Source organism: Dipodomys merriami, unplaced genomic scaffold (genome assembly GCF_024711535.1).
Source record: "Dipodomys merriami isolate MVZ:Mamm:240054 unplaced genomic scaffold, mDipMer1.0.p SCAF_1175, whole genome shotgun sequence".
Taxonomy (NCBI): domain Eukaryota; kingdom Metazoa; phylum Chordata; class Mammalia; order Rodentia; family Heteromyidae; genus Dipodomys; species Dipodomys merriami.
Window position 1 is genome coordinate 169,395 of NW_027202466.1, and position 21,709 is coordinate 191,103.

The following is a 21,709-nucleotide window of genomic DNA, read 5'->3' on the forward strand; positions in this document are numbered from 1 at the left end:
GCGGGTCAGACCGGCTCGTCTCCAGCTGGTGGTCCACTTGGTGAGGCTCTGAGCAGAACTGATGGGCAGACAACGGGAGCGTTGCCTTAGGGAGATGTGGGACCAGAAGAGCCTGAGAGTCACCGCCAGGTGGGCAGGGGCAAGGACGCGTGGGGTCAGCGGGGGCCAGCGGGGTCAGCGGGCGCCTACCGGCGCTTCTTCCTACAGGTGATGAGGTCAGTCACTCACTCCAGTCCCTGTGGCTCTGGCACTGTGAGTTGTGTGAGCTCTCTGTTCAGTGTGGAGCCGTGTGTCTGGAGTGGCTGCAGGTTTGTTTGCGAGGCCATGTGCGTGCCCCCGAGGTCCCCCACCCACCGGCAGCTCCCCCTGAGCTCATCTCAGGCCGAGGCTGCTGGGCCAGGCCTGGGCGCTGCCTCCGCCTTCCAAGACTGACCCGCAGTGCCCCGTCACGCGGGCCCGGCCAACCTCGAGGGAGGAGAGAACCAGCCGGCCCGAGGGTGCGCACAACATGGCAAGCCGCGGGTCTCTCCTCGGGTCCTTCACTGAGCACACTGGGCTGGGACACAACCCAGCATCCACCGAGTGACTAAAACCATGACCCAGGTGACCTGCTTCTGGGTGGCCGCAGTCCCCACTCAGCCCTGCGCCTGGGCCTTGTGTGGTCACTGGAGGGTGCTGCTGGGCCCGGCCCCATGCGGCAGCCTCTGCGCTCAGCTCAGGGCAGGCCCCTGGGGTTTCAGGAGGGAGTCCGGCAGCGGGGTTAATGCAGGGCGGTGGCAGGAGCTGCAGCTGGGTCCATGGTGTGTGCTGAGATGACCGGACGGGGGAAGGGGACCGCGGAAGGGAGGCCCAGGCGCCGCGGCCCATCTTGGGGCCTCCTGGGGAGGGCTCCACCTTGAGACAGAGGCAGGTGTGAGCGGCGTCAGGAAAGGTGGCGGTGACGCTGCTGCCGAGGTGTGCCTGAGGCAGGAGGAGGGACGGCACCGACCCCGGCCAGAGGCGGTGGTAGCGCAGGTTCCGGGCCCAGGGTGGGGCGGCCCTGGCCCCTGTGCTGGGGAGAGGGTGGGGGTGGACGCCCCTTCCCCTTCGCTGCAGAGAAGATGGAACGGCTGTCTGTCTGTCTGTGGAGGAACGCCCGCCCGCTGCGCTCACTGCTCCTTCCCATCACCACCGCCAGGGGGAGGCCGGAGGCCGGAGGCCGCGCCAGACCCAAGGCTGGCCCAGCTGCCCTGGGACTGGGGCCGCCCGCCTGGGAGCAGAGCCGCACCCCTGCCGTGAGGAGCTGCAGCTAGGGGCACGGGGGGGGGGGCCGAGCCTGGGGACTCCCAGTGGAGGGGGAGGGAGGGAGCGAGAGGTGGAGGCTGGGGTCTGGGGGGGGGGGAACTCCCGGTGGAGGGGGAGGGAGGGAGCGAGGTGGAGGCTGGGGTGGGGGGTGGGGGCGCTGGCTCTGGCATCTTCCGGCTTGCTTGCTTGCTTTGGAGCCGACCACGGACCATCGATGAAGTGGAGGTTCTCAGGACCTGGGGCGGGGAGGGTGTGTGTGTGCACACGTGTGTGTTTGCGTGTGCACGTGTGGCAGGCTGCTCATGGAACCGGCGGCAGCTGTAGGTACTCTGCGAGGGGAGCGCAGCGTGCGGCTGAGCAGCAGATCACGGCAGCTGTGGTGCCCCTTCTGAGACTTGTCTCCCCCACGTGCTCCCAGTGCGGGGCAGGGCGGGCGGGGTTTCTGCAGACCACGGCCGCCCCCTCCTGTTGCCATAGGTTACGGAGGAAGCACATGGGCCGTGCTGAAATGCCTGCGCTGTTCTGACAGGCACGGGCGCACCGTGCCCAGCGGCGCCTTCGATCTGGTGCCTGGCACAGTACTGAAGTTCTCCTGTCTTAAGATGAATTTGGAAAAAGCGTTGTCAGATGAATCCGATGTTTCTACAGGCCAGCAGGTAAGTGATTCTCACTGGGATTCTCCCCTCCCCCCAGCGTTGTAGGAGAACTTGGCATCTTGGCCACTGCTTTGTTTGAAGCTGGCTCTCTGAATGGCCGCTGGGGAATTTCCCAAGGATTTTAAGCGGAGAGCGGAAGCTGCTTTTCTTGGTTCTGTCTCAAGGAACTGAGAGCACACAGCGTGGATTAAGAGCCCGGCTGGGGGCTGGGGCCGGGGCAGGGCCTGCCTTGCTCCCCAGGGGGTCACTTCAAATCCTCCTAGCTTCCAGAGACTGCCAAACGTCCTTTCCCTTATCATAGTAATCCTAAAACCTTAAAGATGTGAGTCAATGTGGTTGAAATAGGAAATTTCAACTAGATAAGCACTGATATTTCTCATGATTTTTTAGACTGCCAGTTTATAGCTTAGGTTTTAGAGTTGGTTCTACTGCGTGAATATACTTAATGACTGGTTGTTATATGAGTTTATGAAGTTGAGCATAGGATAAAATGTGTTTAAAAAGCTTAAGAGTAAATAAAAAGATAAAAATCTTCACTTTTCTTCCATGGCTTTGCTGTGTTGATGCAAAGATAAACATTATGTACAGGAGATGGTTACTAATTGCTAGGTACTGATTTTTAATTGGTTCATGTCTGGAACTTGCTTCATCTTAGGATGTTTTCTTAGCATCTAATTGGAGTCATCTGCTGAGCATTGCAGGAGAAACCACTGGTTGGAACTGAATGGTGTGGGGGCCTGGATGGAAGGGGTTCCAGCGCGTGCGTTAGTCAGAGCCGGCCGGCCTCTGGGACGGCGGTGTCCCCTGGGGTGTTGGAAGGGTGCGTGCCGGGCACCGGGGGATCGAGAACCAGGGGCTGCCATGTCCACGTCAGTCACACGTGCAGACAGACCCGACTTTTCTTTCCCTCTGTAAATCTGACCTGCCTTTTGCAGTGTTCCCAGATGTTTAAACAGGCAGATAGCTGTTCAGTGTGGAGCTGAAGCCTGGCCGGGAAGGTTGTATTTAAAGATGCCCGTAACTTTCTCCCTTCACTGCACCGGCTGCCGTGGAAGGGGGGGAAGGTCCCAGCTCTGGCCCCTGGCCTGGCCACTCGGGATGGCCATCGCACGACCCCTACGCGTGGGAGGGAGAGGGAGAGGATGCGAGGCTGGGCTTGGCGTGCCTGTCCCGGGTGTGCGGCCCCGGGGGGGGTCTCGATGCCGTGTGCGCGTGCGCAGGTGCCGGCGCCCCTGCCCCCTCTGCGAGCCCAGCACGCTCTGGGGGGCATGGGCAGTGGGGAGGACTCGAGGCTCTGGCTGGCCGTAGACACTGGCCACAGCTCCCTCAGCCCCCTCGGGCAGGACACACGCGGCCCTGGCTGCTCTCAGGGCTCCGAGAGCCTCTCCGCAGACTCAGCCCTCGCTCCCACAGCGCCAGCCCGCCCCCTGTGTGAGCCTGCCCAGCCGCCGCCCACTCTCCCCTGGCCTCGGCCTCGGGGCGGGGCAGAGCCAGCGGCCTGGGGAGCCGAAGGCCCAGCTGAGGGGTGAGGCATCTTCCACGGCCACTGTGGGGGGGGGGGTGTCTCTGTTTCTCTTCAGCCCTCAGATGTCTGGGCCGTGCTGGTGCTGCCGCGCCAGGGCAGGCGGGGGTGGCCGGCAGGTGGTGGTTTGGTGATCCTCCAGCTACCCTGTCCTTCTCCTGAAATACACTCTGCCCGTGTGTATGATTGGATTGACTTTGCTTCTGTCAGCTTGGAGCAGTCAGGGAGAGAGCTTTCTAGAGGGCGAGGGGCTCTCTCCCTTCGCATGTTAGGTTCTGTTTCATATTTGAAAATATGGAAGGGCTGTACTAGAAGCCGGCGCTGGTGGCTCACACCTGTCATCCTAGCTACTCAGGAGGCTGAGATCTGAGGATTGTGGCTCAAAGCCAGCCCGGGCAGGAGCGTCCGTGAGTCCCTCATCTCCGTTTACCACTGGAGAAGCGGAATGCTCTTTCTGGGCAGTGCGGGCCTCACGGTCACGGGGGTCGGTGGGCCCGGCCTGCGGAGAGCGCTGCCGGCCACACAGGTGCGTGAGGCGTGCAGAAGGCAGGCGTGGGGCCGTGGGAAGGGTGGGGGGTGAGAGAAGAGGGGTCGAGGGGCGGGGCTGTGACGGGACCAGCTGCCCCGGCTTCCCTCCCTGCCTCCTCCCAGGGCCTGCGTGGGCAGCGTGGGCCTCGCCGGGGCCATCCTGCCACAGACCCCCGCGGCGCGTGCGCGCGACGGGCTACAGGCACGGTGAGCAGGGTGACGGGGCGGCCGTGGGGCGTGAAAAACCGCGTGCCACGGGGGTGGGGGGACGTGTCGGCGGCCCTGCCTGCTTCCCAGGCTCGCCGCCGCCTCGCATTTGGCTGAGTCTCTTCGTTCCTCCTCCCCGTCACCCGTGACCGCCTTTCCTGTCCCTCTGGTGTCAGGCTGCTGCGGGTCCTGCCGCGGCGGAGCTGACCAGGGCCACCGGAGGAGACCTGGCGCCCCCCCCCCCCCCGCACCGTCCGCCCTCCTGGGCCCGGCCGCTCCCCCCCTTCATTCAGCCGTCCCCCAACTCCCCTGTGTGTTGTTGGCACATGTGTTACCCTAGACTTCCTCAACTTCATTGTCAGCGCTTCCGACCTGACCCCCAAGGTGCCCTTTGACATTGGGGAGGCCTGTGAGGCCCCAGCGCCGCCGCCTCCTGGGCCTTCACCCCTGCTCCCAGCCCCTGGGAGGACGGCGTGGAGCTGCGGCTCGGGCCGGCTGCCGGCAGCTCGCGGGCTCGACCTTGAAAATCTGCCCCAGATGCACAGCACCTTCTCTCCCCACACGCTCCCGCCTCGCCCTGCGTGCTGCTGCGTGTGCGGGCGTCTGTGGGCCCCTCTCCAGACCCCACGGGCAGGCCGCACCCGCGGGGCCTCGTTGTCCAGCACGCGTGTGGGGGGCGCTACTGCATTGCCCCGCACGCTGCCCGCCCGTCTCCGCACAGAGGCCACCCCGCACACACCCCACATCTGCCAGAGCCCTGCGGTGGGCCTGGACAGCGGGGGCTCGTGGGAGAGGACGGAGGCCTGCCTGGCGGGCGGGAGGCTGGCCTCCAGGGGAGGCAGCTGCAGATGCCACAGCCAAGGCTCCGCGGCCGGGAGGAAAGCCGGTGCTGGTCTCCCGCGGGTATCCCCTGGGCTGTGAGTCCTCCCCAGGGGCCAGAGGGTGCAGGGCACAGCCTGGCTGCCGCTGTGCAGGGAGCGTCCGCAGACGCCCTGGCCGTGTGGCCCTGGGCTGCACGTCGTGGCCTCTGCTCCGTGGCTGTTGAGTCTCGGGAGAGGCCTGGGCTTCGGCCAGAGGTGAGGGGGCACCGGCCGGGGCTCAGGCGCGGGGGAAGCTCTCTGTGGCAGGCCCCCCTTCCTCGGCCACGCCTGGTCCCCGGCCCCGGTGCCTTCCCGTGTGCACCTGTAGTGCCACTGCATGGCCACTCTGCCACTTGGCTACAGCGCTCCTTTTCATGATCTGTTTGGTAGTACTGGTGTTTGGCTCGGGGTCTCATACTTGCTAGACTTGAGCTAAGTCCTTCATGCTTTCGTTAGCTTTTTGTTAGGGTTCATGTTTGTGCCTGAGGTAGCCTGGACTCTGTATGATCTTCCTGTATAGCTGACTGGCAGGCATCCACAACCATGCCCAGAATTACTGCGAGATGGGGTCTCACTAACCTTCTGCCTGGACTAGCCTCAGGCCGTAACCCTCTTGATGGCTGCCTCCTAAGCTGCACCCAGCTCCCAAGAGTAGACTGGAAATGTGTGCCTCCTCCACTGTGTCCTGTGTGGACTTCTCCAATTGTCTTTGCTTATTAAATAAAAGAGTGTGTGTGTGTGTGTGTGTGTGTGTGTGTGTGTGTGTGTGTGTGTGTGTGTGTGCTTATGGAGGTGTGTGCTTGTGTATGTGAACAGAAGAGAGCAGTGGAGCATGGGTTGTGGTTGCAAACTCTGTGCTCATGCCAGCGTGCCTGGGCTCGGGCACAGGGTTCGAGTCCCAGCTTGGCTGTGCATCAGCCCTTCCTGCTCTGCCGGCCAGAGGGTGGGCGTGCGGGCCGTGGGTCTGCAAGAGCAGGCTTCGAGCTGGTGCGGGCTTGTCCCCACAGCAGGGCTGGCCAGAGGCAGCGGGGCTTCCCAGGGGAGACGTCGGTGCTGCTGTGGGGCTGTGACAGCGAGGGCGCGGTGGGCCGCGCCTCCTGACGGAGGGCGGGGAGGACAGAGGAAGGGCTGGTCCTGCACAGCAGCCGTGGGGCGGGGTGCAACCCCACATCACCTGGTGCACACAGACGTGCACACGCAGAGATGCGCACGTGCACAGATGCACACACGCAGACATGAGCCGCTGTCTTCGGTATTTCATCCCGCAGGCACTGAGACTCCCCAAACTGCACAGGGCGGTTTTAGAATAAATGCATGCGAACTGGACTGCTGAACTCCTAAGGTTTTCATCATTTAGATCTGCTGTCTTCTTATTCGGTGCATCGGCGTCCCGCAAACCTCTGTTCTCGTTCTCGGGACTCTCATGCGGCTACTCAGTAGTTTTTATGTCCAAGGCAGGAAATTTTGCTGGTGTCTAAAAATAGAAAGTTTGTATCACAGCCTCCACCAGTGCATACGGATTATCTGCTCTAGTAATTCCTTTTGCTGAGGTTGGAGAACAGGCTTGGTGAAGATTATATTCATCATGTAACACTGATGAATACAAATTATTAAAATCTTCAAAACGTCGATTCACAATAAAATTCCGACAGAATGCGTGAGGTGCTGGCCAGTGCTGGGGCTTGAACCCGGTGACCAACACGGACCAGGCAGGCGCTGGCAGCACCAGTCTGCCGAGGAGCTCTTGATCGCCACTCAAGGTAGAGGAAGATGTGAGTGTCTGAGGCCGGCCTGGGGAGCGAGCCGCACGCCAGCAGACGTGGAAATATATTTCTTATAATATAACATTTTAAAGGAGAAATATATTTCTGGATGCCGGCGGCTCACAGCTGTAATCTTACCTACTCAGGAGACCGAGATCTGAGCATCAAAGTTCAAAGACAGCCCAGGCAGGAAAGTCTGTGAGACTCTTATCTCCAAGTAATCACCAAAAACCTGGAAGTGGAGCTGTGGCCCAAGTGATAGAGGCTGGCCTTGAACCAAAAAGCTAAGGGACAGTGCCTATTGTTGGAGTTTAAGCCCCAGGACTAGCATCAAAAATTAAAAATAAAAATAAATAAATAATAAAGAAGAAATATATTTACTTTAAATTCTAATCTTGGAATCACGCTGGAGAAATTCATTGAGCTGTTTAATTTCAGAGCCTTTCAAACGATAAGCACAGAATAATGCTAATTTACTGGGGTCTTTTCACATTTTCTTTGTTTTTGTGGTTGTACTTTAAAATTTTTGTTCTTTTTTTTGTAAATAAAATGTATAGATGTGGGAAGAATCTAAGAAGTGCTGGCTAGTGAAAATAAATTACCAAACCCAGCCACACTAGATAACAGAATAGTAAACATCAGAAAGGCTATTTATAGAAAAGATTCATAAACGCCAGGCACCTGTGGCTCACTCCTGGAATCCCAGCTACTCAGGAGGCTGAGATCTGAGCATCAAAGTTCAAGGCCAGCCCGGGCAGGAAAGTCTGTGAGACTCTTATCTACAATAAACCACCAGAAAACGGAAGTGGTGCTGTAGCTCAAGTGGTAGAGTGCTTGCCTCAAGCTGAAGAGCTGAGGGACAGTGCCCAAGCCCAGAGTTCAAGCCTCAAGACTGACCCAAAAAAAGTGCTTATAGTGGTCCAAGTATGCAAGAAATTTGGGGTACTTACCTTCCAAAGTCCTTAGATGAGATACTTACCTCACACCACACAAAGCCACTCACAATGAATTAAAATGAATCCGATTCCTAGAAGACATAGGGTCTTGGTGATGATTTGTTTTTATATGACACCAAAAGTGCAGAAAACCAAAGCAGAGGTGAACCAGGAGGCCGCGTCCGGCCGGAGACTGCTGCCTGCAAAAGACACTGCCAACAAAGCGAGACGCGCCGGACCAGAGAGGGTGTCTGCACACCCTGTCCCCTGAGGGCCGCGGCGGCACAGCCCGACCACCGGATGGCAGAGGGCCCGAGAGGCTGTTTCTCCAAAAAAGGCTTGCACGTACCCTCCGTGGGCCTGCCACAGATGCCCGTGAGCTGTGACCCCTGCACCTGCTGGGGGCCGGGGGCGCGGGAGCGGCGTGCTCACCAGTGGTGAAGTGGCAGTCGGCACAGCCATTGTGAACACCAGGTGAAGATCCTTGGGAAACCAGACCCGGAGTGCCTGTGTCCTCCACAGGGGGAGCCCCCAGGAGGAGCCCCCAGGAGGAGCCCCCCAGGAGGAGGTCAGCATCTCCCGGAGACAGCTGCACTCCATGTTCAGTACAGCTCACCCCTGTAATTCTAGCTACTTGGGCGGCAGAGATCTGGAGGATTGCAGTTCAGGCCATCCCAGGAGATAGTCCACAAGACCACATCCCCGCCAACTTAAAAGCGCAGCGTACGTGCCTGTCACGCCGGGTGTGTCTGAGGTGTAATAGGAGATGGTGTGGTAGGCTGCACTGAGACCCTCTTCAGAAAAGACCTGAAGCATAAGGGCTAGCGGTGTGGCTCAGGCGGTAGAGCACCCACCCAGGGAGTGCGGGACTGGAGTTCAAGACTCAGCATTGAGGGAAAAAAAAAAAAAAAAGCAGTGTTCTGAGTGTAATAAGTCAGCCGGACACAGAAGGACAAACACTGCATCTTCTCATCCACTTATATGTGGATGAGTCCTAGAAGCAGAGAGATGGGTGGTCCCCGGGCCGTCAGGTGGGGTGGAGGAGCTGTGGGTCCAAGTTCACACTTGATGAGCAAGTGCTAGTCAGTGCTCTGTACTGAGTACTGAGTACTGTGTGCACACAGGTAACCTCCGTGTGTGGGAGGGACGTGCTATCATCTTGATGGTGGTAATTGTACTGCAGTGTGTAGGGTATCAAAACGCTGTGCTGTACACCTTCAATTTCTGTAATTGGTATCTAGCAAAGGAAAGCCGCAACCACCCCCTCCGTGGCACTGACCGCTGCCGCCGCGGATGCTCCTGTGTGGGCATATTTATGACAGTGCTGTGAAATCACTTTATTTTTTCCAGTTATGTTAATGACGTAAGATTGAAAGTTTCAAACCAGGCCGGTGCTGGTGGCTCATGTCTGTAATCTTAACTGCTCAGGAGGCTGAGAACTGAGGAGCCCGAAAACTGGCACTGGCGCTGTGGCTAAGTGGTAGAGCGCTCGCCTTGAGCTGAAGAGCTGAGGGACAGCGCTCAGGCCCAGAGTTCAGGCCCCACGAGGGACAGAAAAAAAGTTTCAAACCAAGAATGAAATGTATCTCTTTCAAAAGAATTTCAGGGTCTTATCGCTCTGGTCCGTGTCAGATCTGTGAAGCCTCCTCTGTGGTTCTGGTTGGTCCTGGTGAAAGGAAAATCCCAAAAGGGCCTAGAGGTGATGCTGGCAGTACTAAAACACTGGCGTACCGCGCTGTGGGGTGCTGCCCTCGGTGTGCAGTGCTAACGCAATGGTGCACAGTGCTGCGCACGGCGACCTGCGGTGCGTTCCACCGCACTACAGAAACGCATCAGTGCAGCAATACTGCGTGCGTGGCTGCCCCACGGTCCCGGCGGAACTGTGGGTGAGGGCTGTCCTTGGGACTGTGACGGCTTCCGAGTGTTGGCCTGTGAGCTGAGAGACAGCTGCACACCAGGCCTAGGCGGACGGGCAGCATGAGGGCTGGTCTGGGCCCCGCTGGCCTCCCCCCCGCCTTCTCATTCCGCCTGCCCCCGGGCCCGAGGCCTGCCCCCGTAAACAGGAGGCCCCTGGCTGGCGCCCCTCGGTAGCCGGCCCCGGCACCTGCATGCCCAGGTAAAGTCCCGGCAGCAGGCGTGGCTGCTAGAACGCAGCCCCGCCCCCAGGAACGTGTCCACGCTGCTGGGCGTCCTCGCTCTGGGCCGTGCCAGCCTGCCGTGTGCCCAGCGCAGGGCTCAGGCTCCTGTGACACGCGGCACCGTCCCGCCAGGGTGCGTTCGGGCGTGCGGTCAGCCCCGGGCAGGTCGGTGAGACGCACGGTAATGGGAAGTTTTCCTTGCGAATTAACTTCTTAGAAAAAGTTGTCACTTATTTTTCTGCAGGGATGTGACCCTAGAGGGGTAACATGGGCTGTGTCCAGCTTGGTGGAGGTGGACAGTCCCTGGGGTCAGAGGTCAGTGGTGAGGCGGGAGCTGAGAGGAGAGAGCCTGTGTCAGGTCAGGTGATTGTGCTGCGTGTGTGTGCCTATCTGTGCCCACACTCGGCTGGAATGAACTCAGCGTCCAGTGCTCACCTGGCCTGGTCTCGGCTGACACTCTACCACAGACCCCTCCTCCCGGAGTGAAGCTCCCCGCTTAGCCGCGCTCCTGAATTTGTCTCCTCAGTGAGCGGGCGCCTGGCCGACATGGCCAGCCCTGTACAGACTGCAGCTCTTACTGGGCTGGTCTCCACAGGCCAGCCAGCAGAGAGAGCCCACCCCTCCTCCCCACACCCCTGCAGAGAGAGCCCACCCCTCCTCCCCTCACCCCTGCAGAGAGAGCCCACCCCTCCTCCCCACACCCCTGCAGAGTGCAGACCACCCCTCCTCCCCACACCCCTGCAGAGAGCCCACCACTCCTCCCCACACCCCTGCAGAGAGAGCCCACCCCTCCTCCCCACACCCCTGCAGAGAGCAGACCACCCTCCTCCCCACACCCCTGCAGAGAGAGCCCACCCCTCCTCCCCACACCCCTGCAGAGAGAGCCCACCCCTCCTCCCCACACCCCTGCAGAGTACAGACCACCCCTCCTCCCCACACCCCTGCAGAGTACAGACCACCCCTCCTCCCCACACCCCTGCAGAGAGCCCACCCCTCCTACCACACCCCTGCAGAGTGCAGACCACCCCTCCTCCCCTCACCCCTGCAGAGAGAGCCCACCCCTCCTCCCCACACCCCTGCAGAGAGAGCCCACCCCTCCTCCCCACACCCCTGCAGAGTACAGACCACCCCTCCTCCCCACACCCCTGCAGAGTGCAGACCACCCCTCCTCCCCTCACCCCTGCAGAGAGAGCCCACCCCTCCTCCCCACACCCCTGCAGAGAGAGCCCACCCCTCCTCCCCACACCCCTGCAGAGAGAGCCCACCCCTCCTCCCCACACCCCTGCAGAGAGAGCCCACCCCTCCTCCCCACACCCCTGCAGAGTGTAGCCCACTCCTCCCCACACCCCTGCAGAGTGCAGACCACCCCTCCTCCCCACACCCCTGCAGAGAGAGCCCACCCCTCCTCCCCACACCCCTGCAGAGAGAGCCCACCCCTCCTCCCCACACCCCTGCAGAGAGAGCCCACCCCTCCTCCCCACACCCCTGCAGAGTGCAGACCACCCCTCCTCCCCACACCCCCGCTGAGCCAGCCCACCAGCTTCTGCCTCCTCTTTCGGGCCCTCAGCGAGGCGGGATGTCTTGTGTGGCCCTGCCTTCCAGACCCTCACCTTTCATCTCTCTGCTCTGACATTTGCAATTTTTAAATATTGCAGCAAATATTGCATGTGGTTTTCTTGCATATCTGCATCTTTCTTCTCCTTTGAACTACACTGCCACCTGTGGCTTTTTGTTGGCTATTGAACCTAAGAATATCTCAGATTTGTCTACCCAAGCTGGCTTGGAGCCACGGTCCTCAGATCTCAGCCTTTGGAGTAGCTAGAGTCACAGACAAGCCACCAGCCCCTGGCTTGGGACCTTGGGCTTTAGGCCCTGCTCCAGGGTGCGTGAGGGTTGGGAGTGTGGCTGTTGGGAAGTCCTTCCTCCTCTGTGCCCTTGGTTGGGGGAAGAGTGGTTGTTTGGTAGACCTCGGGCCCCTGCGGTATGGGTCACATCGGGACGCGGTGTCAGCCCGCAGGGCAGGCCAGGGCTGCCTTCTGCAGGCTGGGGTCCGGTGGGAAGTATTTAGCGCTGCTGTTGGATCACTTGTTTTGAAGCTCAGGGCACAGGCTCAGGCTTCCCAGTGTGATGGAGGCTGGCCTGCCCGTGGCTGGGCGGGTGCCACGGTCCTTGTGTAAGGCTGCCTCCCAGGGTGTCCTCTGTGCCTTTCTCATTCTGTTTTAGAACTCTAACGCCTCCCTTGCCCGAGTGGCCTGGATGTGGGGAAGGCCCAGCGAGACCTCCAGAGGCCTCTGGTTTGGCACCCAGCTTCTGTCCTCTAGCCCCCTGTGCCAAGGCCAGCCCTGGGCGTGCGGGTCCCGGGCTTCCCCAGGGCTGGGGACAGCAGGTGCCCTGGCGTGCCAGCCGACCCGGGTGCACCAACCCCGCAGCACAGCCGCCTGTGGTCTTGGTCTGTGATGTCCTCACCCCGCTGCTGCTCTGCCAGCTCCGGAGCTCGCTGGGTGTGGATACCAGCAGGAGGCCCTCCCTCCCCCACCCCCCAGCACTCCCTGGCAACCTGGGATGCCCGCCACCCGGCCTGGCTGGTCTCCAGATCCTGTCCTTCCCGTCCCAGCCTGGGCTGCCATCCCCTGACCCTCTGAAGGGCAACCCGGTGCCATGTCTGCCGTGGCGCAGCTCTCCACCGGCCGGGGCGGGGAGGGGGGGCTGCCCCTCAGAGTTGTCTGGCCTTCCCCGCAGCAAGCCAGCCTGTCCTGGAGGACTCGGCTCTGTGCAGCCTGCCCTTCCCCGGCCTCCATCCCACTCTTCCCTGCACCCCCTGCACCCCCTGGACGCCTGTCCGGGCCCTGCCCACTGTCCCGCCTCTGACCCTGCCTTTGCCTGGCGGCTCCGCCCCTAGGGGCTGGGCCGCCCAGGGTGGAGTGGAGGTGATGCTGGTGGGCCCTGCAGGCTGGAGTCTGGTGTGGGCTTGCCCTGGTGCACGCCCGCCCCGCCCCGCCCCTCCCCACGCACCGTGCCCAGAGCCCCTCCACACAGACACAGAGCTGAGATGTGGGACGTGCTGGGATTTGCTCCTTGCAAATGAAAATGACGTGGACTTCCTCCCGGCCGGCCCAGGCCCCCTGCTGGGTGGAGCCGCCCGGAGGTGGAGGTGCCTCTTGCCGGGCTGACTCACGGCCGCTCCCTCCTACCTGGGCAGCTCCCAGCCTCCCCTGGACCTGGGCTCTGTTCTTCCGTGGACCATGTGCTGTTTCCTGAGGCCTAATTAACTCATGTCTTTCTCTCTTTTCTTTCAGTCCGCAACTGTGTCTGATGGTGGTAAGTCCTGATTTATGATACTTTATTTTTCAATGACGTTTTCAGATTGAGAAAATGTTTTGTTATTTAGCCCAGTCAGGAAAGTGTTCCTTGCCTGTCCCTAGCCCTCCGTGGGAGGTTCTTGGCCACGGCCGGCCTGGGGCTTTGCGGAGGCCACGGCGCGGGTGACAGAGGGGAAGCACGGACCAGTGCGGGCTGGGCCTGGGCCGTGGCAGGGCTCCTGCGGCGGTGGGTGGCAAGTTCAAACATGCCCCGCCTTTCCCGCACAACCAGCCTCACCCTGCCAGCCAGCTCTCAGAGCCCTCCCTGAGCCCAGCAGTGCTGGAGTTGGGTTGAGACTCCTGGAAAGGTGAGCTGAGGGCCCGGTGAAGAAGAGTCAAACATTTCAAACACTTCCCTTTGTTGTTAAGAAATTCTGCGCACAGAGGTTCTTCTAATAGGATCAGTTCAAAAAGGAAATAGCCAGAAACATTTAGTTTAATTTAGGAGAACTCGGTGTGATCCTTGTCAATTTTCCTCCAGTTATTCTGTAAAAACTGAAACTGTTGGAGAGTTTCATCCAAAGACGACTTGTTTCTCGTGTAACTCTTAGTATTGAGAGAAACTTTTGGAAACTTCCTTTTGTCCCACAACTGCCACCTTGAGTGTTGGCCTTGGGAGAGGCTGCTGTGACCTGGGAGAGCCTGTGACCTGGGGGGACGCCTGGGGGAGGGGTCCGCATGGGACCGAGGAATGTGTTCTCCTGAATAACAATCTGTGCACCCGAGAACCGAGAACCGGGAACCCAGGAACCGGACCAGCGGCCTGGAGCTCCAGGGTGGGGGTGGAGCTTTTGAATAAAGGGAATTATATTCCCTTCCGTATATCACTGACAATAGTGGATGTGTCACTTAATCAGTCTTGAACTGGAAGTGTGAAAACTTCCTTAATGCAGGAAAAGAAAACCAGCTGTGGGGCCCAGCCCAGCCCAGCCCATCTCCGAGGTCAGGCCTGCCCTCTGGCTGCTGGAGGGGACTCCATTCTCACAGGGAATTATAAATGTAGTGCGCAGTTTGATCCTATCTGGTGTTGGGGGGGGGGGGCTGCCGAGGCGCCCGGCTCCTCACCACCTTCCTCTGGTGGGGCGCCCCGGCTCTCTGGACATTGGTTTTCCTTTCATTTTTCTTCTGTGTTCTCTGGCTTTTCTAATTATTATTATTATTTTTATTGTGAAAACACCATACAGAGGGGTTACAATTACATGAGCAAGGTAATGAGTACATTTCTTATCAAGCATTGTAGCCTCCTCCTTTGCTTCCCCTTCCCATCCTTTCCCATCTCCGCTGCCTCCCCCCCCCAAATTGTAAAGTTCATTTTTCGACATAACGACTTGTACATCTCATTGTTGCAATGGGTCCACCTGTATCCCTATTTAAGCAATTTGTTTTTTCCCTTCCACTCCCCCAAATTATACCAACATCAAATATAGTGAAAACAGGGGTTATACCACAGGGGAGGGACATACAAAGCAACAAAGAAATAATCTTATAAATGTGTTAGAAAGAATCACAAGAAAGAAAAAACATTTGAATACTTATCTGGGGGTTCATTTCACCTAACATCAACTTATCCAATGTTTTCTGCTTGTCTCAGACATATACTAGTCATTGCAAATAAGGGAAACCATGGGACCTATGTTTCTTTGGGCCTGGCTTATTTCACTTAATATAATTTTTTCCAAATCTTTCCATTTCCTAACAAATGGGGTGATATCATTCTTTCTGATGGAGGCATAGAATTCCATTGTATATATATACCACATTTTCTTGATTCATTCATCTACTGAGGGGCATCTGGATTGGTTCCATATCTTAGCTATGGTAAATAAGGCTGCAATAAACATAGTTGTGCTGGTAGCTTTAGTATGGTCTTGTTTGTGATCATTTGGGTAAATGCCCAAAAGTAGGATTGCCGGGTCATAGGGGAGCTCTATGTGGAGTCTTTTGAGGAACCTCCATACTGCTTTCCAAAGTGGTTGGACAAGTTTACACTCCCACCAACAATGCAGTAGGGTTCCCTTCTGTCCACATCTCCTCCAGCATCTGTTGTTATTAGAGTTCTTGAGTATAGCCATTCTAACTGGGTGAGGTGGTATCTCAATGTTGTTTTGATTTGCATTTCTTTTATGGCTAGGGAGGTTGAGCATTTCTTCATGTGTCTATTGGCCATCCTTCTTTCCTCTTCAGAGAAATTTCTCTTTAAGTCTTTAGCCCACTTATTTATTGGGCAGTTGTTTCTTTGAGGATTTGTTGTTTGGGGATTTAATTTTTTGAGTTCCAGGTATATTTTAGATATGAGACCCTTGTCCATTGTATGCCTAGTAAAGATCTCCTAATCCGTGGGCTTTCTATTGATTTTGCTAGAACCTACAGACATATAGCCATCCCATTTTTGATAAGGGAGCTAAAAAAAAGTAGAATGGAAGAAAGACAGCCTCTTCAGTAAATGGTGCTGGCAAAATTGGTTAACTACTTGTAGAAAACTAAAGCTAGTTCCTTATATAGCACCCTGCACCAGAATCAACTCCAAATGGATCAAAGACGTCAGAGTCAAAGCAGACACTCTGAAAACATTACAGGATGGAATAGGAGAAACCCTAGGTCTCCTTGGCTCAGGCCAAAATTTTCTTAATAGAGACCCAGAAACACAACAAATCAAAGAAAGGTTGGACAAATGGGATTGCATGAAATTGCAGAGCTTCTGCATGGCAAAGGACATGGCTTTTCTAATTATGAGTGAGAAGAAGGTGTTCCCTGATTGAATATGCATATTGCCTTATTTGCTGTTATGACCGTAGGGTTGCTGAGGCGGGGCTGGTGGACTGGGAGAGGCCCAGGCTCGAGGCCCAGGCTCGTCCGGAGGGAGGCAGCCTCTGCCCTGGGCTCTGCTGCGTGCTGGAGCCACGCCGCCGCTGTGGAGCCCAGCTCCCAGGAGGCCTCCCCCTCCCTCTCCCCTCCCCTCAACCCTCCCTCTCCCTAGCTCCCCGCCCCCTCTGCTGACCCTGGCCATCCCTTCCCAGGGACTAGCAGGAGTGGTGAGGAGGGCTGGGCAGAACTGAGGTGTGTTTCCATAGACATTTTCATGGCGCGGGTCAGTGGTAGATGCTGGTCACGCAGGAGCCTGGGACCTGCAGCTTCTGTGGGACACCGTGGTCTGAGCAGGGGTGAGGGTGGACGAGCCCCAGCCTTGGGAGGCCGAGCGCCCACCTGGGGCTGCGTCTGCATCAGCCTGGTCTCGGGATTGGCGGACCCCCCCACACCCCCCTCCTGCACGCCCCCCTCCCGCACGTCCCCCCCTCACCCCCCTCCCGCACACCCCCCCCACGCCCCCCTCCCGCACGTCCCCCCCTCACGCCCCCCCCGCACGTTCCCCCCTCACGCCCCCCCTGCACGCCCCCCCCGCACGTCCCCCCCATCCCCCCCCTCCGCGGCCAGTCCAGGCAGTGTGTGCCTTTGCTCACAGTGAGTGCTGGCTGCAGTCTTGGTTAACAGTTGTGTTTTGTACTTGCTCAGAAGGGAAGGGCTGTGAGTACCCACTTTGAGGCTAGAGACCACTGGAGGTCTAGCTCAGAGCAGAAAGAACATTCTAGCATTTGGAGGCTTGTGCAAAAGTCTGTACAGAGTATAATTCCTTCCAGGAATCCACCTGGAGGGACATTTCAAGTCGCTAAAATATGCAACAGGCCCCAGGCCAGCACGCTGAGCTCTGGCCCCAACCCCAGCACCTCAAAAAGAGGGAGAAAGGGGCAGGGAGAGGGGTCAGGCAGAGAAGGAAAGAGAAAAGGGAAGGCATAGGTAAGAGCGCTGGGCTTTCCCTGTGGGGACTGGGCCTGGTCTGCGAAGGGAGCTCACGGCAGACGCACCGCACTCTGAGAGCCATGATGGTGGCCCCTTCCCGAGCTTCTGGAGTGAGGGGCCGCGGCCACGTCTGGGGGTGTGTGGGAAATGGTGCACAGCAAGCAAGGCTGGGCTCGCCAGCAGATGACAGCCACCCGCGGTCCCTGACTGCAGGGTCAGAGAAGACCCCAGGGCCTTGGGAGGCACCTGCGATTGTTCCAGATCAGTGCAGGAGCTGGAGGCCCCCACGTCCTCGGGGTGGGCTCCTCCTCCACCCCCTCCGTCGCTCATTCACGCCTTTGCGGACAGAAGGCCCTCTTCAGGGCTGCAGCTGCGCCCTGCCCAGCAGGGACCCCGACCTGCCCTGTCTGCACAAGGGCCACGGGACTCGGGCCAGCGGTGGCCTGCCTACACTCACCATCCTCATGGCTGTGAGCTGGCTGCCAGCCAGCTCCCCTGCCCCTCCTACCCTGCCCACTCCCGTCCGTCCTGTCCACCGGGTGCCATGCAGGGGCCTGACTGCCACTGGTTTCCCGTTGTCTCCCTGGATGCCCAGTTTGCTATGGCTGTTGCTGGTCTGGGCCAGGCCTGCGGGAGACCCCTCACCTCCGTCCTGTCCAGAGGACGCCCTCTCCTCCACCCAGCCCGCGCCTCCCCCTGCCTCTCAGCTGCTTGACAGGCACTAAGCGTGTCCTGTTCAACCTTCATTTCTGGAAGGGAGCCTTTCAGTGTCAGAGGTGGCGATTTGGAGGGCTGGCCCCTGAGCACCGTCTCCACACGTGGGAGCCGACCCCGGATGTGCAGGGTCCTGTGAGCGTCCTTGGTGGCGCCTGGGGTGCGGGGCAGCGGCCCTCGCACGGGCGGGTGCAGGGCTGCTGGAATGCCGCTGCCGCCGCCGCCAGCCTCAAAATACAGAGGGCGACGTTAGCTTGCGGCAGGTGACTGCATTAAGTTAGGAGAGACGGAGGGAAACGGAGAAGGCCCAAGCATTGTGCTGTGGCTCTTTATGGAACATTATTTGGTGAACTCACATTTTTTCTCACTTAAAACGCCACCTAATTGCGTACTTCAGAAAGTGTTTGCTGATGAGGAGAGCTGGAGTGATAATGTGTCACACGCCGCGTGACGGCGGCTGTTTGAAGCAATAACTATTTGACTTAATACAGTCCCGTTCTCGGTGGTTTGCTTATGGGGCTAGCCGCTCCCCAGAGCCGCCAGCGCAGGGCCTGGACACGGCATGCTGCTTCCCTCTAGCCCTGCAAGATGCATGCACAGTTTGCATTACTAACTGGGTTGTAAACATTTTGAAGCAGAAGTTCCAAGATAGTGGAGCGGACGAGGTCACCCTGCCGCCTCCTTAGGGCTCGGCCCCTCAGACGCGTTTGTCTCCAAACCCGATGTAGGCACCGGCGCGGGCAGTTCCCTGCATCCTCCGCACTCCCCCTCCCCCCCCCCCCCCCCCGCCCTGTCTGGAAGCGGAGGTGCACCCTGCCCTCTCCCAACGTGACTTGAAAGCAGTTTGATTCTTGGACAGCCAAACACAATAAACTATAGCCCTGTTTTGAAAAGCCTGTGGCAGATGACACCCGAGTCCAGGTCGGTACCGCAGGGGTCAGAGTTGGAGGACGGTGCCTGGGCCGGGCTGCAGGTGCCACTGCTTCGCTCAGCCCGGGGCCCCTGTGCACCTTGTGGTCACACGCTTGTGGCCTGGGCCTGGCCTGGTCCACAGCGCCGCGCTGGAGCGAAGAGCGGGCAGGGTGGTCTCCCGGCCTCCACTCCTTCAGTTCCGGAAGCTCTTTGGCTGGGTCTAGGAATCCAATTTTAACAGTAGGCTGCTTAACAAGAAAAAGCGGCATAAGCGTTTCATCAAATGCCTATGAGGATCTTCACGAGTGCTCCGTGGCTGGTGCTGCTTCCATTCCCGGCAGACAAAGGCCAAGAGCCTGAGAAGGGCCTCTGGGCTGGCGGGCGGTGTGTGTCCTGTGCTCTCGGGGTGGTAGGAGGCGAGGACGGGGCGGGCGAGGGGGCCGGGCGAGGGGAGGGGAGGCTGCCTGGGGCTGTCCATGCTGCTGCTGCAGCCAGAGCAGGGTCTCAGGGTTGCTCTGGAGCTCTGGCGCATGCCGGACCCCTCCTGAGAGTCTGCCGTCACAGCAGAGCTACAGTTTGCCCAGGATTCCGACCAGAGCTGCTGCGACGGGGACATGTCACCCGTGGTGGTGCTGCAGCTGGAGCCTGCGTCTCCCGCGCTCCCCGGGGCCACGGCCCTTGTGTGTGGCGTCCAGGCTCCTGGGGGACCTCGTGCTGGTCAGGAGTGGCCTCCCGCTGGGCTGAGTGCTGCCATTAGCACCTGCTTTGCTCAGAGAAGATGTTTTTTGTTGTTGTTTTTTTTTTGGGGGGGGCCTGAACTCTGGGCCTGGGCGCTGTCCCTCATCTCTTCAGCTCAAGGCTAGCGCTCTACTACTTGAGCCACAGCACCACTTCCGGCTTCTTTCTTTTTGCTTATGTGGTGCTGAGGAATGGAACCCAGGGCCTCAGGCATGCAAGGCAAGCGCTCTACCACTGAGCCACCTTCCCAGCCCCCAGAGAAGATGTTTTTGTGCTCAGGATGTGCACAGGGTGTAGGGGCTGGTTGAGGCTGGTGCTCAGCGCTGTGTGTATGATGGAGGGCCACTGTCCGGCAGGCTCCCCTCCGAGGGACGCAGGGACTCAGGGACACTTGCGGGTCAGGGAGGAGTACATTCTTGTGTGACTTGGGGCAGAGGGGACCAGCCCTGAGGTGGTTCTTAGACTCCTCCCCCCCCCCCCGCCCCCGTGTTCCTCCAGCTACCAGCAACACATCTCTATGGCCTGCTGTCAGACTCTGAGAGGTGGAGATCTTTCATATATATTTAGGCACCCAAAATAACCAAATTGGAGAGTCCTGACCTAGTTTACCATTTTCCAGTCTTCAAAAAGGTGTCTTTTGCTAGGTGCCGGTGGGCACACCAATAATCCTGGCTGCTCAGGAGGCTGAGATCTGAGTCACAGTTCAAAGCCAGCCCAGGCAGGGAAACCCATGAGACTTTTTTTTTTTGGTTGGTCCTGGGGCCTGAACTCTGGACCTGGGCACTGTCCCTCAGCTCTTCAGCTCAAGGTGAGCGCTCTACCACTTGAGCCACAGTGCCACTTCTGGTTTTCTGGTCCCTGTGAGACTCTTATCTCTGATTCACTACCAGAAACCCAGAAGTGGAGCCATGGCTCAAGTGGACCAGGGGGGGGGGCAGGGGTGGAGGGAGGGGGCTGTTCAATTGGTGCCTTCCCAGTTGGCAAGGGCCGAGCCTCTGCCCGGTGCCCAGTGCCCTCCGGCCCCATTGCAGTGGGCTGGGCGCCTGGCTCGAGTGGGGAATCCTCAGGTGGTTTCCATTTGTGCTGGTGCTACTTGTTGGAAATACTGTCCCTCCTCACCGACACCACGCCCGCCCGGACGGTGTGCAGCGGTCCTGTGCTCTGGGTCTGTCTCTGCCCCTGTATGTGGCTGCATTCTGCTTTGTTAGTCTTGTCATCCGTCAGTAGATCAGGACTTACGTCACATTACTGCTGTTTGTCGGGCACCTGGACACCTACTGACATGTCTCTCTTTGCTTGTCTTCAAGCACTTGCGTTTTTCTTACACACTGTAGAGCCAGTGTTTAAGTCACTGGCACCAGTGCTTTCTTCTATCCGAGCTGGTGCAATACGGCGCTTTGGAATCTACATAAAGCTTTTCCTAGAAGCATTGCCACAAGTCACAAACAACCACTGACCAGGGCAACTGCGTTTCTAACTGTTGTTGCTGCAGCTGCTCGCTCCCTGAGGCCAGTCCTCTGTGGGACAAGCAGAGGGCGAACTGGTTTGTTCGCCTGTTACAAAACCACGTCTTCAAGATGAATGGCTTCTAAAAATATCTAAACCCAGCATTCATCAGGCGGCTTGGCGCCCCTCACCCTTCGCCCTTCGCCCTTCGCCCTTCGGGAGGCTCTGGTTGAGAAGAGGAAGAAGAAGGCGGTGGTAATGTGCCAGGTGTTGCAGGGACGCCCATGCGGGCAGGACGCGCGCGCGTGGGCGTGGCAGGGCCTGATCTGGCCCCACCCTGCGTCTGGGGCAGAAGGAGGGACAGGCCGTGCTGAGGAGGAGGGAGGAAGAGGAACGCGGGCAGCTGGAGCACACGGGGGAGGCCTCAGACCGGCCTGGAAGGCTTGCTCTGAGTGTGTGTGCACGCACACCTGTGTGGCTGTGAACTTGGCAGACGTGGGGAGGACCGGACGGGGAGGGGCTGGGCGGTGGCTGCGAGTCTTGCCTGTGCACGAGTAGTTTTTGAAATGATTATCAAAGACTCACGGAGGCTGAAGGGAGCCGTCGGTGGGTGAGGGCTCGCGTCCTCGGGGCCCTGGGAGGCCGCTGAGTCTGACACCAAAGTGCCCAGGGGTGCGGTGGACTGCCACGTGCCGACACACGAGAGGCTTGGGCCTCACCCCCAGGACCCGCAGCGCAGGGGCCCCATGTCAGAGGCCGGAGTGTGCGAGAGCCGCCGCCCCGTGTGCGTCCCACAGCGTGCTCCTGTGACCTCCACGCACACGGGTGGGTGATGCGTGAGGCTCCCCCCCG

General features: G+C 58.9%; 1 protein-coding gene across 7 annotated transcripts in view; it reads left to right on the plus strand.

Annotated features, from left to right (window-relative positions):
* Nucleotides 1-21,709, plus strand: part of LOC138822917 (regulator of G-protein signaling 12-like) — a 74,861-nt gene that overhangs the window by 22,790 nt on the left and 30,362 nt on the right. For 5 of the 7 annotated variants that reach the window (XM_070015887.1, XM_070015888.1, XM_070015889.1 and 2 more), the window contains one exon: nucleotides 13,190-13,211. The exons of 1 other annotated variant lie outside the window; for it this stretch is intronic. In XM_070015887.1, coding sequence (XP_069871988.1) covers nucleotides 13,190-13,211 — 22 coding nt within the window. Of the gene's footprint in view, nucleotides 1-1,774; nucleotides 1,941-13,189; nucleotides 13,212-21,709 lie in introns of those variants that run through there. One more of the 7 variants, XM_070015891.1, reaches the window with a different exon arrangement.